The sequence below is a fragment of the Canis lupus genome, chromosome 23 (assembly GCF_003254725.2).
Source record: "Canis lupus dingo isolate Sandy chromosome 23, ASM325472v2, whole genome shotgun sequence".
Lineage (NCBI taxonomy): Eukaryota > Metazoa > Chordata > Mammalia > Carnivora > Canidae > Canis > Canis lupus.
In genome coordinates this window covers 25,746,810-25,771,353 of record NC_064265.1, presented here as the reverse complement: position 1 = coordinate 25,771,353, position 24,544 = coordinate 25,746,810, and the positions used below count along the sequence as shown (strand labels likewise).

The 24,544-nt window shown below is 52.9% G+C and overlaps 1 protein-coding gene and 2 long non-coding RNA genes across 27 annotated transcripts in view; 1 reads left to right on the top strand and 2 right to left on the bottom strand.

The window, feature by feature from the left end:
• Window positions 1–11,281: 11,281 nt before the first annotated feature.
• On the bottom strand, window positions 11,282–17,681 carry LOC118352107 (uncharacterized). The gene is made up of 2 exons (XR_004808680.2): window positions 16,894–17,681; window positions 11,282–16,791 (listed from the first exon to the last, which is right to left on the bottom strand). It is a non-coding gene; the product is annotated as an uncharacterized LOC118352107 (long non-coding RNA).
• On the top strand, window positions 13,562–19,946 carry LOC118352106 (uncharacterized). Of its 7 annotated transcripts, XR_004808677.2 has the most exons (7): window positions 13,576–13,817; window positions 14,004–14,442; window positions 16,636–16,706; window positions 16,859–17,042; window positions 17,588–17,734; window positions 18,376–18,499; window positions 19,491–19,882. It is a non-coding gene; the product is annotated as an uncharacterized LOC118352106 (long non-coding RNA). The 7 variants fall into 7 exon arrangements; XR_004808675.2 differs by having other exon boundaries at window positions 13,562–13,817; window positions 14,004–16,706; XR_004808674.2 differs by having other exon boundaries at window positions 13,573–13,817; window positions 16,636–17,042.
• TBC1D5 (TBC1 domain family member 5) overlaps window positions 19,454–24,544 on the bottom strand; it is a 544,381-nt gene continuing 539,290 nt past the window's right edge. For all 19 annotated transcript variants that reach the window (XM_049100069.1, XM_049100071.1, XM_049100072.1 and 16 more), the window contains one exon: window positions 19,454–23,418. In XM_049100069.1, coding sequence (XP_048956026.1) covers window positions 23,116–23,418 — 303 coding nt within the window. In that variant the 3' untranslated portion in view covers window positions 19,454–23,115. The remainder of the gene's footprint in view (window positions 23,419–24,544) is intronic.

The following is a 24,544-nucleotide window of genomic DNA, read 5'->3' as shown; positions in this document are numbered from 1 at the left end:
GCTGGGGAGGGATGGTCTCTGCGGGTCAGGACATAAGGGAGGGGGTCCTGAGGCCAGGGGCGCTGAAGAAGTCCTGGGGCTCAGCTGGTACACGGAGGGCCCGGAAGGGAGAAGAGCAAAGCCTGGATCCTGGTCGGGCCTGTGTTTCTCCAGCTGCTCCCCACCTGCTCCTCTGCTGGCAGGACCTCACCAGACCCAGACAGGGGGGGCTGCATGTGGGTGGGCGCTGCTGCTCACGGTCCGTCCAGGTGGCTGGATCTAGCTCAGGGCGCCGCGTGTGTGTGTGTGTTTTCTTTCTTTCTTTCTTTCTTTCTTTCTTTCTTTCTTTCTTTCTTTCTTTCTTTCTTTCTTTCTTTTTTCCTTTTCTTTCTTTTCTTTCTTTCCTTCTTTCTTTCCTTTCTTTTCTTTCTTTCTTTCTTTCTTTCTTTCTTTCTTTCTTTCTTTCTTTCTTTCTTTCTTTCTTTCTTTCTCTTTCGGATTTCATTTATTCATGAGAGAGAGAAGCAGGCTCCCCGCGGGGAGCCCAGTGTGGGGCTCCATCCCAGGACCCCGGGATCGTGACTGAGCTGAAGGCAGACCCTCAACCACCGAGCCACCCAGGCGCCCCGTGCGCATCTTTCTGTATGTCTCCCCCATCCCTGCCTCCATCTCGCTGACTCCCCCATTCCTGCACACAGAGCCCCACAGCAGTGAAGAGGTCCCTGGGGCTAGATTACCTGCCACATTCAAAACCCCAGCACACCCCACCCCCTGGCTGACCAGCGGTAAAATGGGGATTGTGGGGGCCTTGTGAGAATCAAATGAGGCACAGTCCTCACTCCGAGCCATAAACAGATCCTAGCTGCTGCTCTTGACACTCTTGAGGGGTCAGCGGCCCCCTCGGCCGGCCCAGCAGGGTTCTGCACTGTCCTTTCCCCAGGAGGACAAGCCCAGGAGCACTTAGAGGACGAGGCTGGGCGCAGGGAGCCTGCAGAGCGGGCGCCTTTCTCTCCTGCTCTGAGTAAGTCATCAGGAGCCCCTTCTCCCGTGAAATCCCCTTAATTCCTTACACTTACAAACAAAAGGGGAATCTGTTCCCCAGGAGCCACTGATCCCTTAATTAGCTCTCCTGGTTTCTTATTAAGGTTACTTGGGACTGAGTCACACACCCTCAAGTGACAGATCAGCTTCAAGGAAGTGATTTGCAGAGTCGAGGTCCCGCGCCTGCCGCCAGCCTTCTTGCACCAGCGCTCTGCTCTAATCTCTTTTTTATTATTATTTTCTGCTTAAATCCAGTGTTGCCGCCTGGGTGCCTCTGACATTTAGCAGCTAAATGTCTTGCCAGAAGGCACCATCCTGTCTTTCAAGGCAGGAATTCTTTGTCGGGATTTTGCCCGGGACCGAGAGGGAGAGGGGTGCGGGCCGGGTGGGGGCGAGTCCCTGGGCAGAGGGCCTTGCGGCTCAGCTGTCACCGGCGCCCTGAGCTGAGCCTCCGCCCCTCTGAGGACAGGGAGGGGAAGCTGGGTGCCGCCTCCCAGAACCACTCTCTCCTCTCTGAGTAGTGTCCTGGCTCCTCTGGGGCCCTCTGTGCTTTGGGTCATCCCAGAAACTGACTCTAAGACAAGGATTCAAGTGCAGGCAGTTCCTTTAGGGTGATCCTGGGAAACAGGGCAGATCTCAGGATCCAGGGAAACACTAGAGACAGGGGAGGGCAGGGCATCAGCAGGCTGGGATGTTGACGGCTCCCCTCTCCATCCAGGGCTGCCGCTGCTTTGGGGACAGAATTCCCCAGCCTGTCAGCCAGCCCTGTGATTCCTGCAGGACAAAAGCCCTCAGAGCCTTTGAAGGGGGCGGTTTGCAGTGTGCGATCTCTGTCAGTAGAGGTGGTTGTCCATCCCTGAGCTTGGAGCCAAGCCTGATCCGTGAGCGTGCATCCATGTCCCCCGACCCCCACCCCCACTCCTACCCCTGCCAGCCCCCCGCAGGTTGGGGAGGGGGGGCTCCCCGGTGGGCATATGACCCCAGGTGGGCAGCTGGTGTGGCCCAGGATATGGCTGTTTGCATGGGTCAGAACAGCCCACTGGTGTGTGCGGACTTGCTGAACTGGAGGGGGTGGCCTGGCCACTTTGTCACTGGGTGGGAAGAGACTGCTTTGCAATGAAGCCAACAGCAAAGCAGAGCTGAGAGATCCTGATGGCATTGTTTGAACTGCTCATTTCTAAAAAGATTTATCTTAAAAAAAAAAAAAACCCTGTAAAATATACATAGCATTAAATTTACCATTTCAACCATTTTTAAGTGTACAGTGCTGTGGCATTAAGTACATTCACGATGTTCAGTTTTTTTTTTTTTTAAAGGGTTTTGAATGTTTGTTCTTAGTAAGGGCATAGCAAGTATGATCTATTTTGGGGGGCAGTTGGTGCATCTGTTTTCACGGTTGGTCAGCAGACAGGAAAAGTGCCCTTCGGGGAGGAGTTGGGAGCAGACATGGGCCCACAGCCCTGCTGAACCGTGTGGTGTCACCCCGCCAGCTGCCAGTGCGGCCACTTTGGCCTGCAATTGTGACTTGGAGAAACACTTAATCCCACGCTTGAGGGACGTGCTCTGTGTTGCTGGTGGAATTTCTCTCTCATCAGGGGCCAGCATTTGTTCTAACCCTGAAATAGCTCCCTGGTCGGAACCCATGTGGCTCCAGGTTTATTTATACCCATCCTTTCACATGGCTTCCTTGGGGCAACAGCTGTGGACAGACGGACAGGACCAGTCAGGCCGGGATTGAGACCGGGACCCCCGAGTCCTCTGTCTTCTCTGCCTTTACTGTTGAGCCCAGAACAGTCCTGCCCAGGACCAGGACCAAGGGCCACTGGGGTGCTGAGAGGTGACGGGGCTCAACTGTGGGGTCTTGGCATCTCCCTGGCCCCCTCGGAACAGGGGGGTTTCTGGGCACCGGGTTGTTCACCTGGGGACTCAGCCTGTGGCCACTGTCCCTCCATGCGGCCTCAGCCGTGTCACGCTGTCGGCAGAGGCCCGAGCCTGGCGGCCTGGTCCCGGTTGGGGGCGCGTGCCCGGCCAGGACTGTGGAGACTGCCCTGAATTTCGCGATGCCCCTTCCGAGGAGGCACCTGGGCCGGGGGCTGGGTTTGGGTGAGAAGGTTTTTAGACCCACGAAGAGCCCTCCGGGGGGCCTGCTAGACACGAAAGGCCGGAGGAGCCCCCTGATGAGCGCTCTGCACCACCGCCAAGGGGTTTTCTGTTGGTTTCCTGCAGATTTTAAGTCTTTCCCTCTTCGGCGATGTTTCTTCCTCTCCCCATCCCTGCGTCTGCTTCTCGGCGTGTCTCCGTGTCTCCTGAGCACCTCAGCAACTCGCTGACATTCTGGGTCTGTGTGTGCCTGTGTCTGTGTGTCCATCCATGTCCGTCCCTCTCTCGCTCTTTCTCTGACTGTGTCTCTCGGCCAGTATTTTCTCTTTCTTGGTCTGGCTCTCTCGATGTCTGTTTATCTCTGTCTCTTTCTCTGTCTTGGTCTCTCGCGCTCTCTCTGGTCTAATCCAGATACCTTGGCATGGGGACGTGGGTGAGCCAGGACTGGCTCCACCTGGAAACCACAGGGAAACCAGCCAGGGCTGGTCTGTCTGAAGGGGAACCATCCGTTTACTTCCTGGAGAAGCCTGGGGGTACACATGGTCCAGCCCCCTCTGCCTTGCCCACCCTGGGGACCCCCGGGGGAACATCGGTGCCAGTCATCCCCACCATGGGGGCCCCATCATGGGGCTGTTCCTGGCCTGTGCCAAGCAGCTCTGTACTTAGACTGGGTCAAACCTAACAGGGAAGAAAAGGAGCACAAGACAATCCAGTCTCAAGAGATGCTTAGGACTTATGTGCAAACAATCAATAAATAAAATATACAGGACATTTGGATAGTTTCACTTGATCCCTAAATGTCTAGATGGTCACAAACAATCCGATAGATCTTACTGCGAAAACTTTATATTTGGGGGTCACTTACATTTGAGCAAAGGTGGCCTTCACATTTGCCTGAGCATTTAGGGGATGTGGGGACTGGCATGTCCACTGGGGAGCAGCCCCTGTACCCCAAAGACCTAGGGACACCAAGTGGCAGCCAAGGCGCCGAGGAAAAAGACCTGTCTCCAGCACACCCGATTCACACTGCCCATGACCCCTACCCTCTGATAGGCTAGATGTGCAGACCTCTCCTGTCAGCCTTTGAGAGGGTCTGGCCTTGAGACACCTGATGGGGTGCTCCTTTCCTCTCTAGCCCTACCCCTAGGTGGTCACAAAAATAAGGACAGCAGGGACAGTGTGAAGGTGACAATGTGTCCACAGGGGCAGATCAAGGGCAGAGTGACGGGGCTGCCGACCAGGCGAAGGCTTAGGTAAAAGCCTGAAGAACCTGCAGTGGGAACAGGTGGGGATTAAGTGCGGGAGGGAGGTGGGGGAGTGGCCTGTGGAGATCAGACTTGGGGTGTGAAAGGTGCTTGAGCAGCAGGTGACGTGAGCAAAATTGTATCTCCTGCACAGAAAGAAACCTGGCAGCTCCGGGATCGCTGGGCAGGGTGGGCGGCAAGACTGGCAGCTAGAAAACAGACTGTCAAGTGACGCCCTCATGAGCAGGAGCTCATCTAAGGAGGTTCAGCCCAACCCCAGAGACGTAGTAGTGGCTTGGGCGTGTGTACACACCCATGCATGCTTCTGGGTGTGCACCTGTGTACGTGTGTGTGTGGACGTGTTAAAGCTGGGGAAGGGGATGAGGGTCAGGAAGACAGGGCCTGATGTGCACCCTCTCCTCCCCCACGAAGGTGAGGGGGTTAGAGATTCCAGCAACCCCCCAGCGCTGCTGGTTCATGCATCAGTGTTATTGGCACCAAGAGCGCCCAGTGACTCAGCTGAACACCGGCGGGAGAATGGCTGTGCCCCATGTGATACGGCCCCACCGTGGAATAAAAAAGAAACCACTGGGGAGACCTGCAGCGATGGGCAGTCTCACCGATGGCAGGTTGAGGGACGGAGGATGGGCCCTGGAAAGTGCACCCTGTAGGATTCATCCCTGGGAAGTCCCAGAGCAGGTGAGAGCAGCCCTGGTGCTGGAGGGCTCATCAGTGGCACCTCAGGTGGGGGGCGGTGCCTGCGAGGGGCGGGAGAGCTTTCCAGGCGAGGGAAGCGCTCTCTCTCCATGAACTGGTTGTTAACATGGTGCAACCACCTGTCAAAACTCACTGACTTGAATCTTTAAGATCCACTTTCCTGGATGTAAATTCTAATTCAGTTAAGAAAAAAATAGGCTGCCAGTTATTATTATTTAAAAAAAAAAAAAAAAAAGGAAAGCAAAGGGGAGGGAAAGGGAGTGGAAAGAGTAGGATGTGGCTTGGCTCCTCAAGGGTCCACTCAGGGTAAGCTGAGGCACCCACCAACCCTAAAAGCAGGCCTGACAAACACAATGCGCAGCTCAGCTGCTGCGGCCGCCTGGAGGGGCAGGCGTGGACCAGGGGGTGAGGCTCCTCAGACTGTGCACCTCGGTGCCTCCTTGGCTCACTAGCTCTGGCCTAGGGTGGCCCGTGGGCAGAGCCTCCCAGCCTCAGGAGAAGCTGTAAGTCCCGATTTTGTGTCAGATCTCCCTGTTTTTAGTGTTGGCAACAACAGCACTAATGGCTCATGGGTGACCAGAAGCCTTCCTGCTAGCGTCATCACTTCAGACATATTTTGTTTGTGGGGCACCCGGGTGGCTCAGCAGGTTGGGCATCTGACTCTTGGGTTCATCTCGGGTCATGCTCTCAGGGTCATGGGATGGGGCCCCGCGTTGGGCTCCGCACTCTGCAGCGAGTCTGCTTGAGATTCTCTGTCTCGCCTTCTGCCCCTCCCCCTGCTCGCCTGCGCTCGCTCGCTCTCTCCCTCTCTCTCAAAGACCTATTTTGTTGTGTATCATATGCTGCATTCTACGATAATACCTCACTTTTTCTTAAGACTTTTAAATATTAATTTCTAGCCTGTTGGTTTGTGAGTTTTTTGAATTGTTGCAAACCTCCACCACCTTTTCCAATATGTTTATCGAAAAGAACTCCGCATGGGGGTGGCCCCCTCATGGTTCAAGGCCCTGTTGTTCATGAGTCCGCCATGATGCCTCGGCTGCAGATCAGCGGGCCTCACCAAGCCCTCAGCTGTTGCCTGCTAACCACCCCCTCTTAAAAGTTTCGCCCAGGGAGCGTCTGGTTAACAACGGGGCTGGTGAGGGTTCCCACAGGTTTGAGGCACACGCGCTGCGCACTGCGAGCTCCTGATGTCTCCCGAGTCCAGCAAGCGGCAGAGCAGTCTGAGGCTGGGTTGGGAAGATGCCATCTTGGGCTGAGATGTGAGGAGTGGTGAGTGCTTCTAGAAGGAAAGGTCGAGTGCGAAGGACTTCTTAGAGGGAACCTCTTAGAACCTCTCTGAGAGCAAATGTGTATTCGTGTGTTTCATCTGCTGTGGATTGGAGAAGGGGCCAAGGTCCGGGTTTGGCTGGAATGGTGGGTCCCCAGGACGGCGCTGCGAGGAGAGCCCCACGGGAGGCCTCCCTGAAACAAGGCCCCTTCCCTGCCATCAGGGCTACCCCATGCTATGCCACAGCCAGGGCCCTGTGCCCCCTGTGCCCCAGGCCTGGCTGCTGCTGGGCGCCCTCCCTCTCTCCTCAGCCCTTAGCTCTAGTGCCCACCCGGCCCCGTGGCCTCAGGGTTGCAATGCGAGCTCCAGGAAGGGGCCCCGGTGCTGGCTCCCTCCCACCCCCCGCTCAGCTCCTTGCCTGGGTATCACCACAGGTGCGAGGACTAAGTGAGGCCTTGTCTGCAAAAGTAGGAGTGTGTGTCCACGGCAGAGGGCCTTCTAGCAGCACGAAATCAGAGCTGAGGCTGCTCATGACAGAAACCACCCCGAGTTGGGTTGGGGGTATGAAGTAGGGCCCTTCCCCGCTGCCTGCTGAGCACTGCCACAGTCTTTCAGGATTGCCCCCATCCTAGGCAGGCCCAACGGGGAGAGCCCACGCACGTTCTAGAGGGAGCCAGTCTGGTTCATATCCTCTCTATGCCTCTTGCTCACTGTGAGACTCTGGGCCAGTTATTTAACCTCTGTGTGCCTCAGTTTTTTCCTCTCTAAAATGAGGTAACACCACCACCAACCTCACAGGGTTGTTGAGGTGATTACTTGGTTAATATATGCAAAGCACTCCCACAAACACTTGCTAAATAGGCCTTTTCCTGCCGGGAAAACAATTTAAGGCCAATCATAGATGGATGTTAATAAAAGACTCTTTCCTGCAAGTAAAGAAATTGAGTATTCATTTTTAATTTGAGTCACTACAGGTTAATAATGGAGAGATTTCACCCTCAAAGAGGATGTGGGTGCAAATCCCAGCTCAACCACGTACCACCCAATGTCAATGGGAGTATTGTTCTAGCTCTTCCCACCCAGACTCCCTCCCTCATCCCACTGGGTGCCTACTCCCCCTCCTACTAGGTCACGTGCCCTGCTTTGGCCAGTGGGCTGCTGGCAGACATGGTGCAAACAGGTTGTGCCTGCACGATGGGGCTTACTCTCTTGCAGGGCCATGCGAAAAATGTGTCCTTGTCTGCTAGTGTAGGGAAAGTGACATTTTAGAGAAACTTACATAAATGATCTCCTTTAATTCTTACCACTATCCTAGGAGAGGGTCTCATCATCCCATTTTATAGATGAGGAAGCCGAGGCTCCCCGCCCCCCCTTAGGTACCAGGAGTTTTATTCCAATTACACGCCTGTTTGGCAGCACCAGGAGACTTCACACTTTTGGACTCAGGGCAGAGCTTGGGATTTGAGCTTCTCCTGAGCAGGAGTTTCTTCAGGATCAGATGCTCTGTTAAAAAATCCCATCCCCTGCGGTAGCCATGGGTAGGTTCCAGAGCAGCAAAGAGGGTGCCCACGTTTTCCTTCTCAGGCAGATGGGCATTGAGCGGGTTCTCTCAGAAAGAAAATATTTGCCCCAATGAATCTAAGTAAATGGTTAGTGTCTGAAGGGAATGAGCTGCTTCTGACTGTCACTGGAGGTTGAAGATAATTTCTTAAGAGGCCAAAGGTGCCTCCAGGAGCCCTCCGGTCTCCAGAGAGGAGAGACCGTGGAGATGGAGAGAGGGGGTGTGGACAGGCATCCTGGGGTCGGGGAGTGTCCAGCAGCCCTGAGTCAGATTCCTCACCAGCCAGCTTGTCCTTGAGTGTCCCAGAGTCCATGAAACTCACAGCCTTTGATGTTGATGGTGGGGAGGAGTCAGATGGGGAGGGACAGAGGGACACTGAGGCAGGAAGTGGCTGAAGACAGAGATTTCACAGCTGTGACCAACTGGCCTATTCACACCCACATCAAGGATGATGGGGAGTTGAAACTGCTTCAAGGGAAAGTTCACACATGAAAGTTGTTACTTCCCAAGACCCTGACATGCCCCAGACCTTCATCCTATCCCTTTCCCATTATGACCCCCACAGGTATGTACTGCCACTCCCCATTCATTGACAGAGAAACCGAGGCTCGGTGAGATTCAATGACTTGACCAAGGTCACCCCGCTGAGGTATAATATCAGGTATAATATGTGACTCCAGAGCTGACTCCAGTTCTTTGGGAAAAGTTCAACTCAGTTGTTGTCTCTGCCCTCCCTATAGGCATGAAGCCTATGTGCGACTCCTGGCCTGTGTTCTGTTGGGATGTCATTAAAATCAATAACGTGATACCTTATTTATCTGGCATTAGAGAATGTGGTATTCTTCAAGTCTGGTTTGCTAGAGCTGACTACTTGAAGCATTTTGATTTCTGTAATTGTCAATGATTTGAAAATCACTCCAATGCATGCCACTTGTTGTCTTGTGAAGCATACGAAGCATAGTTCAGTCTTTTCTAGAGGATTCTAGTAACCCTCATGAAGGGTGCTCAGCTGCAGTGATGCAGATGCCCTGCGAATTGGTGACATGAATTGAATTATTCATCCTGCCCAGAACGGCCGTATTTTCAGCTTTATGGGGTGGTTCTCCAGTCCCCCCTCGCCCCCCCCCGCCACTGTCATACTGTCAGCTGTAACTCCAGCTGCCGTCAAAAGCCCCCTCTGTGCTTTCTACATTGATGTGGACAGGAGACAACATGGCCAAGCCGTTAGGTGGGTGTAAAATATGCATTAAAAAGTGTGGGGCGATGGCTGATGGGCGTTCTACAGAGACTCCATGACATTTACAAATTACTGTTGATTCTCCATGTCTTGTCTGCTTTCTTCCTGACTCTCAGTTGTGTTATAGTCAGTGTCGCTACATATATTACATCCAGATGAGTGAAGATTTGTGCATGGGTGGTGGAGTAATATTCACAAAAGTGAATATTGAGGTTGGAGGCGAGCAGAGAAAGTAGTCTGTGCGTCAAAGGCCTTTTAAGAGGCCTTACACCAATGTAATTAGCAACGGTATTTGTAACAGCCAGACACTACCGACAGCCCCAGTGTCCTTCAGTGGATAAGTGGGCAAACTGTGGTCCATCCACACCATGGGAATCTCACGCAGCAACAAAGGGAGCAAATACTTGTCTATGCAACTTGGATGGATCGCGAGAGCATTAGGGCTGAGTAAAAAAGCCAGTCCCTAAGAGGGATCACCTGCTCATTCAGTTTATAGAACATTCTCCGATGAGAAAATGATAGCTATGGAGAACAGGCCCCCAGGGGTTCAGGGGGCAGGGAGGCTGCGGCTGTGGTGGGAGCGCGGGGGAGCTCCTTCTCCATGTCCCAACTGGGGCGGTGGCTCTGCGAATCTGTGTGTGGGGCGACATTTCACGGAACCTCTCACACCCACACAAGAGTGCATGTGCAAAGGGGTGAGGTCTGAGTAAGATCTGCAGTTTGCTTGATAGTAATGCACCAACAGCAGTGTCCTGGTCATGAGAACTGCGCTCTCGGTGCTAAGATGTTAGTGATCGTTGGATGGAGCAGGGCCAGTGTGCATAGGAACTCCCTGTGCACCATTTTGGCAATTTCTATGTGAGTCTAACATTATTTCAAAATAAAAAGGTGAATTTTTTTTTTTAAGCCTGTGAAAGATGGGCACCTGGGTAGCTCAGTCGGTTAGGTCTCAGACTCTTGATTTTGGCTCAGATCATGACCTTAGGGTTGTGAGATGGAGCCCCCCCCCATCCCCGTTGGGATCTGTGCTGAGTGTGGATCCTGCTTGAGGTTCTCCTCCCTCTGCCCCCCTCCCACCTCAAAAGCCAATGTAAGAGAGCCAGTGGAAACCATTTCTGGATTACCTTGTGTTTTTAACTATCTCTCCCATCCTTCTGTCTAATTGTGAGCTTTCTATTTATGTATGATGTTGAAATATAAAATCACTTCTTCCAAGTTCTTTATGGCTTATTATGATGATGATTATAACCATAATTATTATTTATTGTGAACTTTTTTTGAGCTCTTTCATTTACCCAAACTAATGACCCAGATTTGTAACATGTATGAGACCAGAGGAGACTGGGGTAGGGAGGGCGCTGGGGAGGATGGTGACATTAGACTGTCACCTCCATAACCTTGTATCTGATGTTGTTTTCTCCCCCATTACCACATCCCTAGTGCCTAGAATAGTGTCTGAAATGCTCAATAAACACTTGTTGAATGCATGTACGCAGGTCTTGTGGTAGGTGTCCACGTGACCATAGGATAGGCATGTGTCCTTTTCTTGAGTTCTTGCAACTATATTTGTCTATTTGGAGATGGAATACAGTTTTATTGAGAGGAGGGAAAGGGGGGGCAGGACAGGGGAGGGAGAAGAGGGTTTTTACTGAACTCCGTGCAGAACCTTCTCTCAGGCCTCTTCCCAGGCAACACCTGCTCCCACAGACTGGCAGCAACCATTGTCTGAGTCTGTCACTATAGACTCATGTTTGTCTTTTCTTGAACTTTGTGTAAATGGAATCCTAGTAGGTGTTCCTTCTCCTTTGGTTTTTGTCACTCACCTTATGTCTGTGAGACTCCATGTCACCTGTGCCACACACGTTCATTCCTTGGCGCTGCTGAGTGGCTCCCCCTTGCATGGCTTGTCCGTTCCCCTGCTGGTGGACATTTGAGTTGTTTCCAGTTTGGGGCTCTAATTAACAAAGCTGCTGTGAGTGTTAATGTGTAAGTCTTTTTGTGAAACCTGTATTTCATTTTTCTTGCGTAAATACCTAGGAGTGTGACTGTGAGGAGTGAATGTTTAACTTTATTAGAAAGAAGCTGCTGAACTGTTTTTCAAGGTCATCACACCAAAAAAAAAAAAAAAAAAGTCATCACACCATTTTTATTCTCCCTGGAGATGGATCCTCCATCTTTGCCTCCCTGTCAGGAGCAGCCTGTTGTTACAGGAACAGATTGTAGATCCCCTCGCTGGTGGGCTGATTCCTCTCCTGCTCCCTTCTCCCCGCTGCAGCCACTTGTGCAGTGGCCAGATTCCATGCTGGGGAAGGGCGGGGAAGGGCGCCTGCACCCTGTGCTCTTGGAGTCCCCACTGTAGACCCCTGCAGGTGACTGTTGTCGTTACTACCTCTCACTCCATCAATAAGGAGACAAGACTGGCCCAAGGTCACCCGGTGAGAAGCAGGGCCAGGGCGGAAACTCAGATCCTTCTTATTTCCAGCTCCTGTTCCTTCCTGACACCAGAATGTCTCTCTGGACTATCTTTCTTTCCTTCTTTTATCCCAGCTTCTCTGCCTTTGCTGCTGCTGTTCTGCAGCAGTGCCAGTCTCCCGAGGTTCCCATCTGAGACAGCCTGACTGTCCTGAGGTGGTTCCTTAAATCTGAGCTTTGAACATCAGCTTTGAACCACAGATTTTCTAGAAGTCTTTACCTCCAACAAACACAATCCCAGAGTGGGAAGAAGGTACCAGAGAGGCTTTGGAGTCCTCAGCCCTTGCAGAGGGAGGGGACGGATGGGGGGACGCTCTCACTGAGGGCCTCCCCCAACAAGGTACCTCCCCTGCTCCCTCCCTGCTCAGGGTCTCCCCTCTGCATGTGCTGTTGCTCCTCCCACTATCCCGAATATCTCCCCCCAAAACCCCTGTCAACTCCAAGTTCCAGCTCAACACTTTACTTCCTTGGGCAAGCCCACCTGCTGCCCCTTCTTCCTGGTTCAGGGCACATCACATCCCTCCTCTACTGCCCTTTCCAGATTCACAAGTTGTCATACAAGTCCCTGAGGTCAGTCTCTTGGCTGACTGTATGGCCCTTTGGATGCACCACAGTCTACCTCACACGGGTTCCTCGTGTGGCCTGCCATGCCATATAGAAGGGCCATGAAGTCTACACCTAGAATATAAATGTGGTTTTGTGGTCCTTCCTCGTGACTGGGGGTTGAGGGGAGACAAGCCAGTGTCTGCTGAGCACTCCCCATGAGTCATGCCCTTTCCTTCCTTTAACTCACCTGCTCCTCACACATGTCCTGAGAGGCAGGGAATGTATCCCTTCCCAGGTAATAGGAGATTGAGAGAGGTTGTGCAAGTTGTTCAAGGGCACGTAGCTTAAGTGGGGCAGAGGCCCTTCTTGAAACCAGATCCATTGTCTGCACAATCCCATTTCCCTGCCCTCACACACCTTTTCAATGGAGAGGCTCATTGCTCTGGGTTCATAACAGGATAGTTGCACAAGGTATGTGCATGGACCAAAATTAGTTGGAAGTTCTGAATCAGATCTATACAGGAAAATCTAGGTCACTCATTAAAGGCTGATTTGTCTCTTCAAAGAAATGGGCCAGTGTCTCCAGCATGACTTTGGGTCATAGACGTCATGAGCTGAGTCACAGTTATGGGGCTCTTTCCCAGTTGTTTCTGAGAAAAGACCTCCAGGTACAGAAGTTTGGCAGACCTGTCAGAGCTCAGGACACCTCGGCAGTGAGCTAGGGCAGACCCGACCTTCCCTGGGGGTGGGGAATAGAGAGAAGGAGAGGCGGCCTTGGGGGGATACCGGGCCCCTCAGTGGGGGATGCCATATTTCATGGCAGGTGCTAAGATTCCTTCTCCAATGTTCTAGTGACTCACCATTGCCACCTAGCTGGAATTTTGTCCAAAGTGCATGCTGGATCCCTGTCAGAAGGAGGCTTGGAGTCCGCATGTCCCTCCTCCAAACCTGGTCTGGAATTTGCTTTGGAAACCACCCTCCTGGGCCTCCAAGTACACTTTCTGCTCCTGGGTATCTGACTGGGCCTCACTCCTCTGGGTAGGAGTTCATCTGAATTTATTGCAAGTTGAAAGCCACTTTTTCTCATGGCGTCATCCCCTGAATGACAGCCGTGGTTTTGAGCAGCTCTCTTTTAGGCTGAATTAAGTCCTTCAAGACAGGTGGCCACTCAACTCTGTACACGTTAGAGTTGGATAATATTATGGTCCTCTCTTTGAGGAATCAGCTGAAATTTTAAACTGTAGGCACTGACCCAGTAGTGGGTCATGGGATTAATTTAGTGGGTCACGCACAGCGCTAATGAAACAAGGCAGAAGGTATCAGAGTCAGAAGGCATCACATGCGGCATGAGCGAGTTTGTTTCATGAACCTTCTACTTCAGTTGTGTGTGTGAGTCCAAGGTGTGGCAGAGGCAGCTGACTGGCTGCCAGGTCTGGTCTCCCCTCCCACAGAATACGGGTGTCCCTAGGGAGGGGGTGCCCTGCTAGCAGTGATGTTCCAGATTCCCGCCTCTAGGCGGGGCCCCTGGCTGACTTGCTCTCACCAATGGACCGAGATTGAAAATGACTTTACTTCCGGGTCAAGGTGGCTGGTTCCTGGATCACTGTGTGGAGGAGAGCCACCCACCAGGAAACCTCACATTGCAGTTATGTGAGTGAGAAATGAAATTTTTTTTTTTTTTTTTTTTTTGTTAAGCTACTGACATCTTGGGACCTGAGCTATAGCACTTAAGGTTACCCGGTGTAATATGCTGTAAAATGTTTTTCTTAATGTGGGTTATGATCAAAAAGCCTGTCAAAAGGTACCTGACTTAATCTAAACCCCTTTATTTTTCAGATGGAGAAATCAAGTATCAAACTGTGAGGGGCCCCTCCCCCAAAGTCTTCGGAGCGAGCTGGGGCCAAACCTTGCCTAAGCAGGAGGATGAACACTGCATGGCCTGAGTGGCCTTTGTGTATTGCTTGATGGAGCAGAGCTGAGTGTTGTGGCTGCAGACTCCCGGGACAGTGCTCTGCCCACACCCACGCACGTCTGGGGGCATGGATCTGACCTTTGCGTTTTGCTGCGGACCTCTGCCCACAGCTGGAGACAGGAAGGCTGAACTCTGCGTGGCTTGCTGAACTAACTCTCACCTGGCTTCTGCTCAGGCTCTGTGGTTAACATCTCTGTGGCACACAAACAGACTTTCTCTGAAAGTCTGAGTTTCTCTGAATCTCTGAGGTACAGGATTCTGAGAAACCCAGCGGCAGCCTGGCCACCACCATCAGAGCACCCGGTGAGTCGCCCACACACGCCCAGGAATGATACCTCCATGTCTTACCACACAGTGAGTTTGGGCCCTGGTACTGATGCCGACGGTGACCCGGGTGGGTGGGAGCACACAGAGGCCGCTGCACTCCTGTATCCCACAGACCTGCAGAGCCTGGCCACCCTGGGGCTCGAGGCCACCTCAGCCCTGTGAGGCTTGGGCCCTCCCCATCACCTATCCCCAGGAGGTTATTGTAAGAGTTAATAATGCAAGTGGCAGGTGGACATAGGACCTGGCACTGACTTGATTCTACTTGCAGCAACCCCTGAGAGGTGGCCAAGCTTGGCATTCTTGTTACAGGTAAGGAGATGGAGGTTCTCAGAGCTCACTGGTCACTCAAAGAACCCTCTCAATTGGTGGTGAGTGGGCTGAAGCCCTGGCATCTTGAGAGTTAAGATGGGCAGGGCTCAGGACACTGGGTCTGGTGACACTAAAGTCTCCTCTGAATGAATGGAAGTTGGCGAGGAGAGACACTTGCCTCCATCTCCCTCCAGTCTGTCAGAGCCGGCTCTGGCTTTTTCCCTACGGGTAACATTTGTGGGAATGAAAACAACGGATGACAAAGAGGCTTAGGAAAAATCTAAGACAGGCTAGATCTCAAAATCTGGGGAGAAAGGAGTTTCCCAGCTCCCCAACTCCTGCACTCTGGGGCTCCTAGGATCATCTACTCATTTCCTTCCCCCCTCATCCCCATACACTGCTCTTGGGTCATCACCCACATCCAGTGGTCCAAGCTCAGTCACTGCAAGGAAAGTGTGGTCCTGCTGTGTCCCTATCCAGGGGTTAAAGGAATTGGACTTCCTGAAGAGTCTCTGCTACATCCCTCTCATCTGGAGTTATGCCTTTTGTTCACTCATCAAGGCAACACATTGAATAAGAAGGCAATGCCTATCTCCCCCACTGGACCCCAAGCTCCCTGAAGACAAGGATCTTATTTTTCTTGTTCACTGAACGTCTTCAGCCCCTAGAACATAGTAGGTGCTCAATAAATATGGGTGAATGACCTGCTAAAGCTCAGGCCCTCTTTTCAAGGAGGGAAATGCAAGTTCTGGGCTTGGAGGGCTGAGAAAGACGTACTGTCCCAAGGTGAGGGAGTTTAGAGGAAATGAGCCCTGCAAGTCAGGATATCAGGGAAAGTTACCCCAATATCACCACCCACCCCCAAACTTAGTGGCATGAAATAACAATGATTTTGTTTGCCCATGATTCTGTAATTTGGGAAGGTTCAGCTGGTATACCTTGTCTCTGCTCCGTAGTGTCAACTGGGACCAAAGGATCCACTTCCTTTGGTGGCTCACTCTAAGTTGGCTGCTGGCTGTTGGTTTCACCTAGGCCTCTCTGCAGAGCTGCTTGGGCTTTCTTGCACATGGTGACTAAGAGGGAGTATACCAAGAGACAGGAAGTAGAAGCTGCCTGTGTTTTTAAGGTCTGGGCCCAGAAACTGGTATTGCATGATGTCCACCATATTTTACTGGTTAAGAAGTCACAGAGCTAAGATTCAAGGGGCTCCTGATGGAAAGAATGTCAAAAAGTTTTGGGGCCATGCCTTAAAATAATCACAGAAGGCTTCCTGGAGGGGGAGTGAGCAGCTACAAACACTAAAGGTTTGAATGCTACCTGTAGCTCTCTTCCGTATGGCTGGAGCAGTCGTGGTTTCCTGCAGCACAGCTGAGGCCTTGTTCCAGCTACCCTGAAGAAGCCTCCAGGCAACGGGCATGACAAATTATATTCTCCAGAAGTGGCCATAGCACTTCCTGTCTCACATGTGCTTCTAGAACGTGGTCTACTTCATCAACAACTGGAATCTAGGGATCCCTGGGTGGCGCAGCGGTTTAGCGCCTGTCTTTGGCCCAGGGCGCGATCCTGGAGACCCGGGATCGAGTCCCACATCGGGCTCCTGGTGCATGGAGCCTGCTCCTCCCTCTGCCTGCGTCTCTGCCTCTCTCTCTCTCTCTCTGTGTGACTATCATGAATAAATAAAAATTTAAAAAAAAATTAAAAAAAAAAAACAACTGGAATCTATTTCCCTTCCCCTTGAAACCAGATGGACTTGTGACTACTTCACTGGATGGCTGCCAAGCCTAAGTCCTAACAGGTCAGGTGACTTCCACTTGGTGCTCAGTATGCTCACCTCTCTCTACTCACTCATTCTTGGAACAGAGGCACTTGCTGCAAGGAAGCCCAGGCCACAGGAAGAGGCCACCTGTCGGTGTTCCAGCTGACAGCCCAAGGTAAGGTCCTAGCATCAACCGTCAGGCATCTAAGTGAGCCAAACTTCAGAGGATTCCAGCTCCCAGCCTTTGAGTTTTCTTCTACCTGAGGCCCCAGGCATCAGAGGCACCAGTGACCAACCACGTTCTGTCTGCATTCCTGACCCACACAGCTCCTAAGCATACCAAATGGTTACGTCATACCAACCTCTGGGTCATTGGTTACACAGCCATAGTAACTGGCACAGTGGGCAAAGTGAAAGAGAACACTGGGACCTCCCGAAAGCAGTTCCACGGCAGGAGTCGTCGGGTGGAACCCACCAGAGCAGTCTGGCCAGTGAAGCTGGCTTCCACCAGGTATGCACTGCAGAGCAAGGGAGGCGTTTTGGACAGAGGAGACAGCTTGATGAAAGGGCCTAGCACGGGGCCAGTGGACGAGAGCACAGCCCTGCGGGGACGGGGTGGGTGGTGCAAGGGGCCGCCTCTCAGCCTGAGCACTTGGAGGAGGCTCCTGGCTCAGCTCTGCTCTCAGGCGAGGAGGGCAGATGGGTAGGCAGAGGCACAAGGCCCCTGGTCAGGCCCAGCGAGTAGGGACAAGGCCTCTGCTGTGGTGGGACGGGGGGCAAGCGGGCCTGACCAAGCCATGGCCCAGAGGCAGTGCTGGACCAGGGGCTCCTGACTGGCTGGATGTGGGGCGAGGAGCAGAAGCTGAGGCGGCAGGAGGGGATACCCATGTTGAGGGACAAGGGTGCCACTGGAAGGGCAGTGTACGATGCTCTCCTTTTTACAGCATGGCCTTTGCCAGCTGTCCTTCCTCTGGGAAGATCCCCTGGGGAGGTGACATCTACAGCAGCCCCTTCCCCCTCCCCCTACACCCTGTGACATCTCCTCATTCCTCTGAGACATAGACACACAGGAGAGTTCCCGCTGCTGCTGCTGCTTCCTCACCTACGGCGGCGGGGATGACGTCAGGCCCTCAGGATCCTGATGGGCCAGAACTGACGGGACAGCAGCGAGCCCACATTGCAGCACGTGCCTGCTTGGTGGCTGTAAGTGCGCCCTCTACTCCAATCCGCTCCTAGTGTGTGCTGACAGGAAGTGGGACGGCCTTCCCTCACGCAGGAGGAGGGCTGGCACGCTGGGCTGAGCTCGCTGGTCTCCCCTCAGAGCCTTCCAGGGCCTCCCTAGCCGGAGGATTTCCCCTGGGCTCCCTTGGTCCTGAAACCTTTCCTGGTGTTCCTAGTATAGACGGGGGTCTCCTCCCCGCTCTTTCCTGGCAATCTGGGGGCTCTGGTGTGGGTCAGCAGCTGCGCAGCCTCACACTTGGAGGGCGTTGGGTGGAGTCTGCTGACCCAACAGTGGGCTGATGCTGGATGGAGTCTCTGGGTCAGAACTAACCACCAGAGCCTCCACAGTCTGTCACCTCTTCGTGAGAAGGGTCCTTTCTCACAACAGATGTGCCTCTTAGGGTGCATTAAGGGTGTCTGTGTCACCAGAAATTAAGAGGCAAAGGGTGCTGTCTGTGACGGAGGCAAATTAGAAAGTTAAAGCTGCAGCCATGGGTACTGCGCACTTCGGGGAGTCGGAATGAGGGTAGGGCAGGGAGCAGCAGCCCCCTCAGAGGCAGCACCGGCCCTGGCTGGGACTGGGGAGACCCCTCCTCTGCAGCAGGCACCTCTCTGCACAGCAGGTCTGCGAGGACGGAGGACCCACCTTGGCCACCTGCAGCCTCGTCCCGCTCCCCCATCGCCCTGGCTGAGGAGGAGCCAGGGGCATGGCTTCTGCCTGCAGGACGAGCCCTGGAAGGAAGATGTGTAAGTGCGATTCCCCCAGAAGCCTGCCCTGAGAGACGTGTGAGAGTGTGGCTCGGTTCAGCGACACCACACGGGGGTGGGGATTGAGTCAGGAGAGGGAAGGCACCGGCACCTGGACTTCAGCCCGCCCTCACCTCTCCTCAGCCAGTGGGGAGCAGCTCCCGGAGCGCTGCGGGCAGGGCAGGGGGAGGATCCCGCAGCCAGGGGTCGTCTTCCCGAGGGCCGCGGGGAGGCCCCAACCTCACCTGTGACAGTCTCCGCTCCCGGCGGCCGGTGAGGGATGCCAGTGGTCGTCCCTGGTCCGGGGAGGCAGGAGCACCAGGACAAGTGTGCCCGGCCCTCCGGCCTTTTCACGGCAGACCTGGTGGATAATAGAGTCCCTGTGGGGGAAGGGGTCGTGACTCACGGGAGGGACACAGGCCTAGGCTAGGGACGGGTCCAAGCACAAAGTCGGGCAGGGGCACAAAGGCACCACTGGCCTCGTAGTTCTCTGTAAGCTATAAGGATCCCTCTTACGCTTCCTGTTTGCCAGTTAGGACTTGGGCGTGCACTCCCCACTGCGGCCTTCGTCAGCTCCCCTCCCGTCAGCTCCCCTCCCCGTGAGCTCCCCTCCCGTGAGCTCCCGTCCCGTCAGCTCCCCCGTCAGCTCCCCCCCCCCCCCCCCCCCCCGTCAGCTCCCCTCCCGTGCTGCGGAGCGCGATTAGCAGGACAAAGCTGGTGTCGGCCGCGGAGAGGGAGTGGCGAGCGCCTGCGGCCTTGCCCCCAGCTGGCTTCTTGGACCGGCAGCAGGGCCCAAACTGGGGAAGAGACCTAGGTACCTGCCTCGCAGTGACGCGGGTGAGGCCGGGGTGGGGGGTCGGGGCGTCCTGCTGGCCGCACCCTGGTCGGGTCTCCTCTGGGTCAGGCCCGCTCAGCACCTTGCCCTGAGCCCCGCTTGGAACAAGTCAGGCTACATTCTCAGTTTCACATCAGTCTTTTATTATAACCGTAGGGAATGGGATCGCTTTGCCAAAAGAAGTCGTTTCTTAAGTCAGTGTGAGTAACAGCCTGAAGACAACGAGAACAGAGCAACAGGATATGATGGCACAACAGGGTATTCCATGAGTCACGTGAACTGTGCCGTCGTGAGACAGATGATGATGACAACTTCTACATCAAAGCGGTCTCCAGCCTGTTTACAGGAACTTTTTATTTCTTTTCAACACGATAAAAAGAGCTTTTGAAAGTAACACAGGGGGGAGCAGTAATGGCCTGTGAGAAGGAAGCCCGGCTCGGCTCCCCAGGTGCTGCCCTCAATTCATCCTGGCCCTCTCCCCTGCTCGGGACACACGGGAGGCGGGAACGGCCACCCAGAGGGCCCCTGTCCCCCCCCCCCCCACACACACTCGGGTTCTGTAACAACCCCACCGGGCGGTTTCTTAATAAAAAAAGAGTAAATGTGAGTCAACTCTGGCAGGTGACCTATCAATCATCCACAGACAACGTAACTGCCACCAAGTTTTAGGTTTGCTTTTCGTCCCTGACAAAGTGGAGGAATCGTACGCGTGGGTGGTGGGCAACCTGCCCCCAAGGACCCACGCACGGGACTGCGCTTGGTCGGATGCAGAGACGGCAAAGCACAGGGAGGCCTGGGTTTATTTTTAGTCACACTCAATCTGCAGTGATATGATTTCTTACCAGATTGCAGTTAGTGGTGAGCATTAGCAGGAGGCCATCTTTGGAAGAATAATCCAGTATAATTAAATGTTTAAAGTGTTATCATGACCCCTGGGCATATACAAAAGGTAAGGCAAAGTCATGACGACTTTCTTTCTCTAATCTGTAGCTCTCAGACGCAATGTAGAGGTAAATTTTAACTCAAATTTCCAAACTGATTGGAGAGGAATGCATGAAACACAGGCACATGTATTAAAAAAGTGGATGACGATGAGAATTCATCTAAGCTTTACACATATAACATATTTAACTGTTAATAATCAAAACATGAGAGGGCTCCACTGATTATACTTGTTAAAGGAAAACAAAAAGGTTTCATATATTCAGGATTTTAAAAAAATGTGCATTTAAACGTTAAGTACCTGATAAAATAATAAAAAAACATTCTTTAATAGCACTGTAACTAATAAAAATGCAAACGATGCTCAAGTATGCAGAATAAAAACAAGTCATTCAAAAAGATTAAGAGAGTAATACAATTCTCAAACCCCCACGGACCTATGAGGATTTGAGGGTGGCACTGCCCACCTCCCACCCACCCTCGTGTTTCTTTCCTCTGAGGAGGGAGGGGCTTGTTGGGGACCACAGAAGCAACACCTCTGAGTGACCCCACTGGGTCTCACGTGGCACCAACATGGAAGCACAGAATGGAGGGACCCGCCCCTTGTGTGCTGGAGCACTGGGAGATTTCTGGGACCACTAAACATCTAGCCACCTGCAGGGAAGGAGCCTAGAGCCTCGTCAGGTTGGCGGGTGTCTGGAGGCTACTGTGTGCCCGGTGACACTGGACTATCAGGACTCTAGCTCTCAGGGTGAAGGAACTGCTGAAAGTGAGCAGATGGCTGTGACCCACTGCCCAGGGACAGCCATCTCCATGGCCCTTTCCAGCTCGGGTCTTGGAGCGCTGGCGAGGGCAGCCCCACACTTCTCACCTTAGAACTGAAAACACAACTTGCCGAGCCAGGTCATCTGAGAGAAAATAATGGCAACTGTGCGCAGCTGCAAGGCCAGTCACTGTAGGGGGGCCTAGGAAGCGAACAAAGTGTCCTCAAGGCGAGCGACACATACTTGGCAGTAACTAAGTCAGTGAGTCACCCCCAGGGCGTGCTGAGCAGACCACTCCATCAGGGAGCCAGGGAGCTCAGCAGCAGGTCTTGGAGGAATCACGGAGAGCCCAGCAACCCTGTCACTTGAGCAAAAGCAGAGTTATTATTCATCTTCCATGCTCACGTGTTCACAGATTCTCCCGCTAGAGGCTGAGAGCAAACTGTAGAGCTAACTGGAACCTTCTGTGCAGCAGCTGACTCCGAGTCATCACTGCATTCTTGGAGAGCACATGGGGAATCAGGGTGTTATCAGACTGCGGAGAACTACACGGTTAACGGGAAGGACTGTAAACGGTGTGTGTTCTTCCAAACTTAGCTTTCCACTGGTTCGCATGAAAGCTTCCACTGCCCACAGGCCTTGCCGTCCTTAGAGGAGAAGCCCCGAGCGGAGCAGTGGTCACTGCAGGGCGGGGGCTGCCCCCAGGGGAGGCGAAAGGGCGCTCCGGAGCTCCTGTTAGAATGCCTGTTTGAGCAAAGCACGGGACAAGTGTCCTTTTCATGGCTTTTCTTCTCAAGGAGAGAAACCACTCCTGGGACTCTGTCCAGCACGATTCCATGAGCTGCCGACCAAAAGGGGGAAATCTCTATCATGTGCTGAAGCGTGTGAGAGCTGGTCCTGCCCTGGCGGGGGTGCCTGGGACACAGGGCGCAAGTGAACCCACGCCCTGCAGCTCCTGTGCCTGGCACCCAGCGAGGGAAGGGCTGTGCAGAAATCCTGCACCTTCCTGACATCTGGAGTGTTCTGTGGGAAGCCCTGCTCCCCCAGAAGGGACTCCTATTACTGTTACTTTAAGGCCAATGGGAGATCCTGACTCTGGATGGGAAGGAGCTTGGGTTTTTCCCTCTCCTTCTCAACTGACAGGTGACAGGTGTGTTCCAGCGCCAAAACTACAGAAACTCTACCAGAAAATTACTGAGATGTCTGTCCCACAGTCAAGGTCACATTTTCTCCAGGAAGTCATATTCTTATGACTTTTGAAATCAGTGCAGCAAAGACTGGCTTAATGTGACCTTGTTTTCTGGTTGTAAAAGATACTAAAGGGTGAAATACAATCATCTGAGGAGGGACAGCGATGGCCAGAGTCCATCTGGCCTGAGGTTTGGAAGTATACTCTTTAACAAATGAAGAAATCTAGACCCCATCACACCTAAACAGAATTCCTAAGTTTAACCCTGTTTCTAAAGATCATTGTAACTTTCTGAGAGGTCAGTGACGGGTTTTCTCCAGCCCTGGAATCCACCAGTTGTGGTCCATTCTGTTGTATTTGGCTCTGCTGTATGGCTTCCCAAAGGAGGAATGAAATAGGCTGAGATACAGATTTCCAGAGAGAAAGCCTTCTTGATGTCAATTTTCCTATGCCTGATGGTCCGAGGGAGGGAAGATTTGAAACCAACTCTTCTTCCTTCTTCTAGTTATAACAGATGGGGCTGCCATACCTAATTCTTAGCTGGGGAGAAGGGGACAGAGGAAAAGTGATTCTCATTTGGTTTGGTCTTTTTTTGACAGTGAGCCTGATACCGGATACTTAACCCCGGTCTACCTCAGACCAAATGTGAGGTGGGATGCAGAAAGGGCCCAGAAAGCCCTGTCTGCATTTGGGGACCATCAGCCTGTGTGCTCTGTGGCCATCTGCCTCTCTCTAGAGGGTTCCGATGGGTTGTACTAAGGCCACAGGCATGCTGAGAAAGGAGTGTTGGTTTCAGAGGGGTCTCCTGCTGAGGAAGCCTCAGCTGGGCCCTGGGGCTGTTGAGGGGGGCGCCCAATCCCCACAGAAGAGACCAGGGGCCCTGTGGTCAGATGTCCAGGGGGCTCACAATAGTGAAGCCAGAGTCCTTGCTGTTGCTGCTGCTGTCCTCATCAGGGCTGGAGCTGGGGTTGCTGGAGGAAGCCGAGGCGGGGCCCATCAGAGGGTCAGAGAACACCAGAGGTGAACGGGCCAGGGGCTCACTTCTCCCACAGGTGCTGCGGAGGGTGCGAAGAGGCTGGGCCTGGCCTGAGAAGGACCCCTTGGCACTGCCCCCCTCATCTTCTTTGGAGACCAGGATGAAGTCGTCTGCACTCCCTCTGTCCATGTGCCCTGGTGTTTCTGAAGAGGCCTGTGAAGTACAGTCAGAAGAACAGTTGGATGAAAGAAGAATCCAGTGAAATGAGAGAACTAAGGAGCAACCCTATGAGCTGGGAGCTTCCTGGAAGTTTAGGCCCTGTGCTCTTCCTTGGAAAGCTATGGTGTTTGATCTTGCTTCCCTGAAGCCGTTGGGATGTCCCAGTGCTGTGGGGCCAGTTCCTCTGAAGCTGGATGCTGGGTTCCCAGGGCAATAAAGTAAACATCCTACTTGGTAAATTAAGAGAGGTCGGCTCAGGAGGTAGGCGGCAGGCTGCACATGGAATCCCCACCAGCTGGGGCACCTGGGGGACAGATTCAGTTGGTTAAGTGTCTGCCTTTGGCTCATGTCATGATCTCAAGGTCCTGGGATCAAGCCCCACGTCAGGCTCCCTGTTCAGTGGAGAGTCTGCTTCTCTGGCTCCCTCTGCTCCTCCTCCACTCATGCTCTCACTCTCTCTCCCAAATAAATAAAATCTTAAAAAAAAAAGTGCCAGCTTCATGTGGCACCTTGCCATGCGAATCACTCATCTTCCTTGGACTTTCATTTTCTCACCTGTGAAATGGGGACAAGGACAGCCTCTCTGACCTAGCATGTGGTCACCATGCAGAGAGATGATGTGTGGACGTGCACAGGACTGGCTGTGAGCCTACATCTACAGTGATTCTACTACCTGCTTAAAGAGCTTCAGGAAGGCCCAGTGTAGGTGTCTCCTAACCAGCTCGTCACGGGCATGGATTTAGGGGTCTCCTGGGACAATGGTGGTAAACATGAAAACCAGGAATAGCAACTGCAAATTAATGGCAAAAAACATATAGAGATAATTGTTTTACAATTATCTTTCCTTTCTTCTTAAGCAATTATGAGTAGTGTTTGTTTTTTAACTAAAGCAGCAATGTCCACAATAGCCAAACTGTGGAAGGAGCCTCGGTGTCCATCGAAAGATGAGTGGATAAAGAAGATGTGGTTTATGTATACAATGGAATATTACTCAGCCATTAGAAATGACAAATACCCACCATTTGCTTCGATGTGGATGGAACTGGAGGGTATTATGCTGAGTGAAATGAGTCAATCGGAGAAGGACAAACATTATATGGTCTCATTCATTTAGGGAATA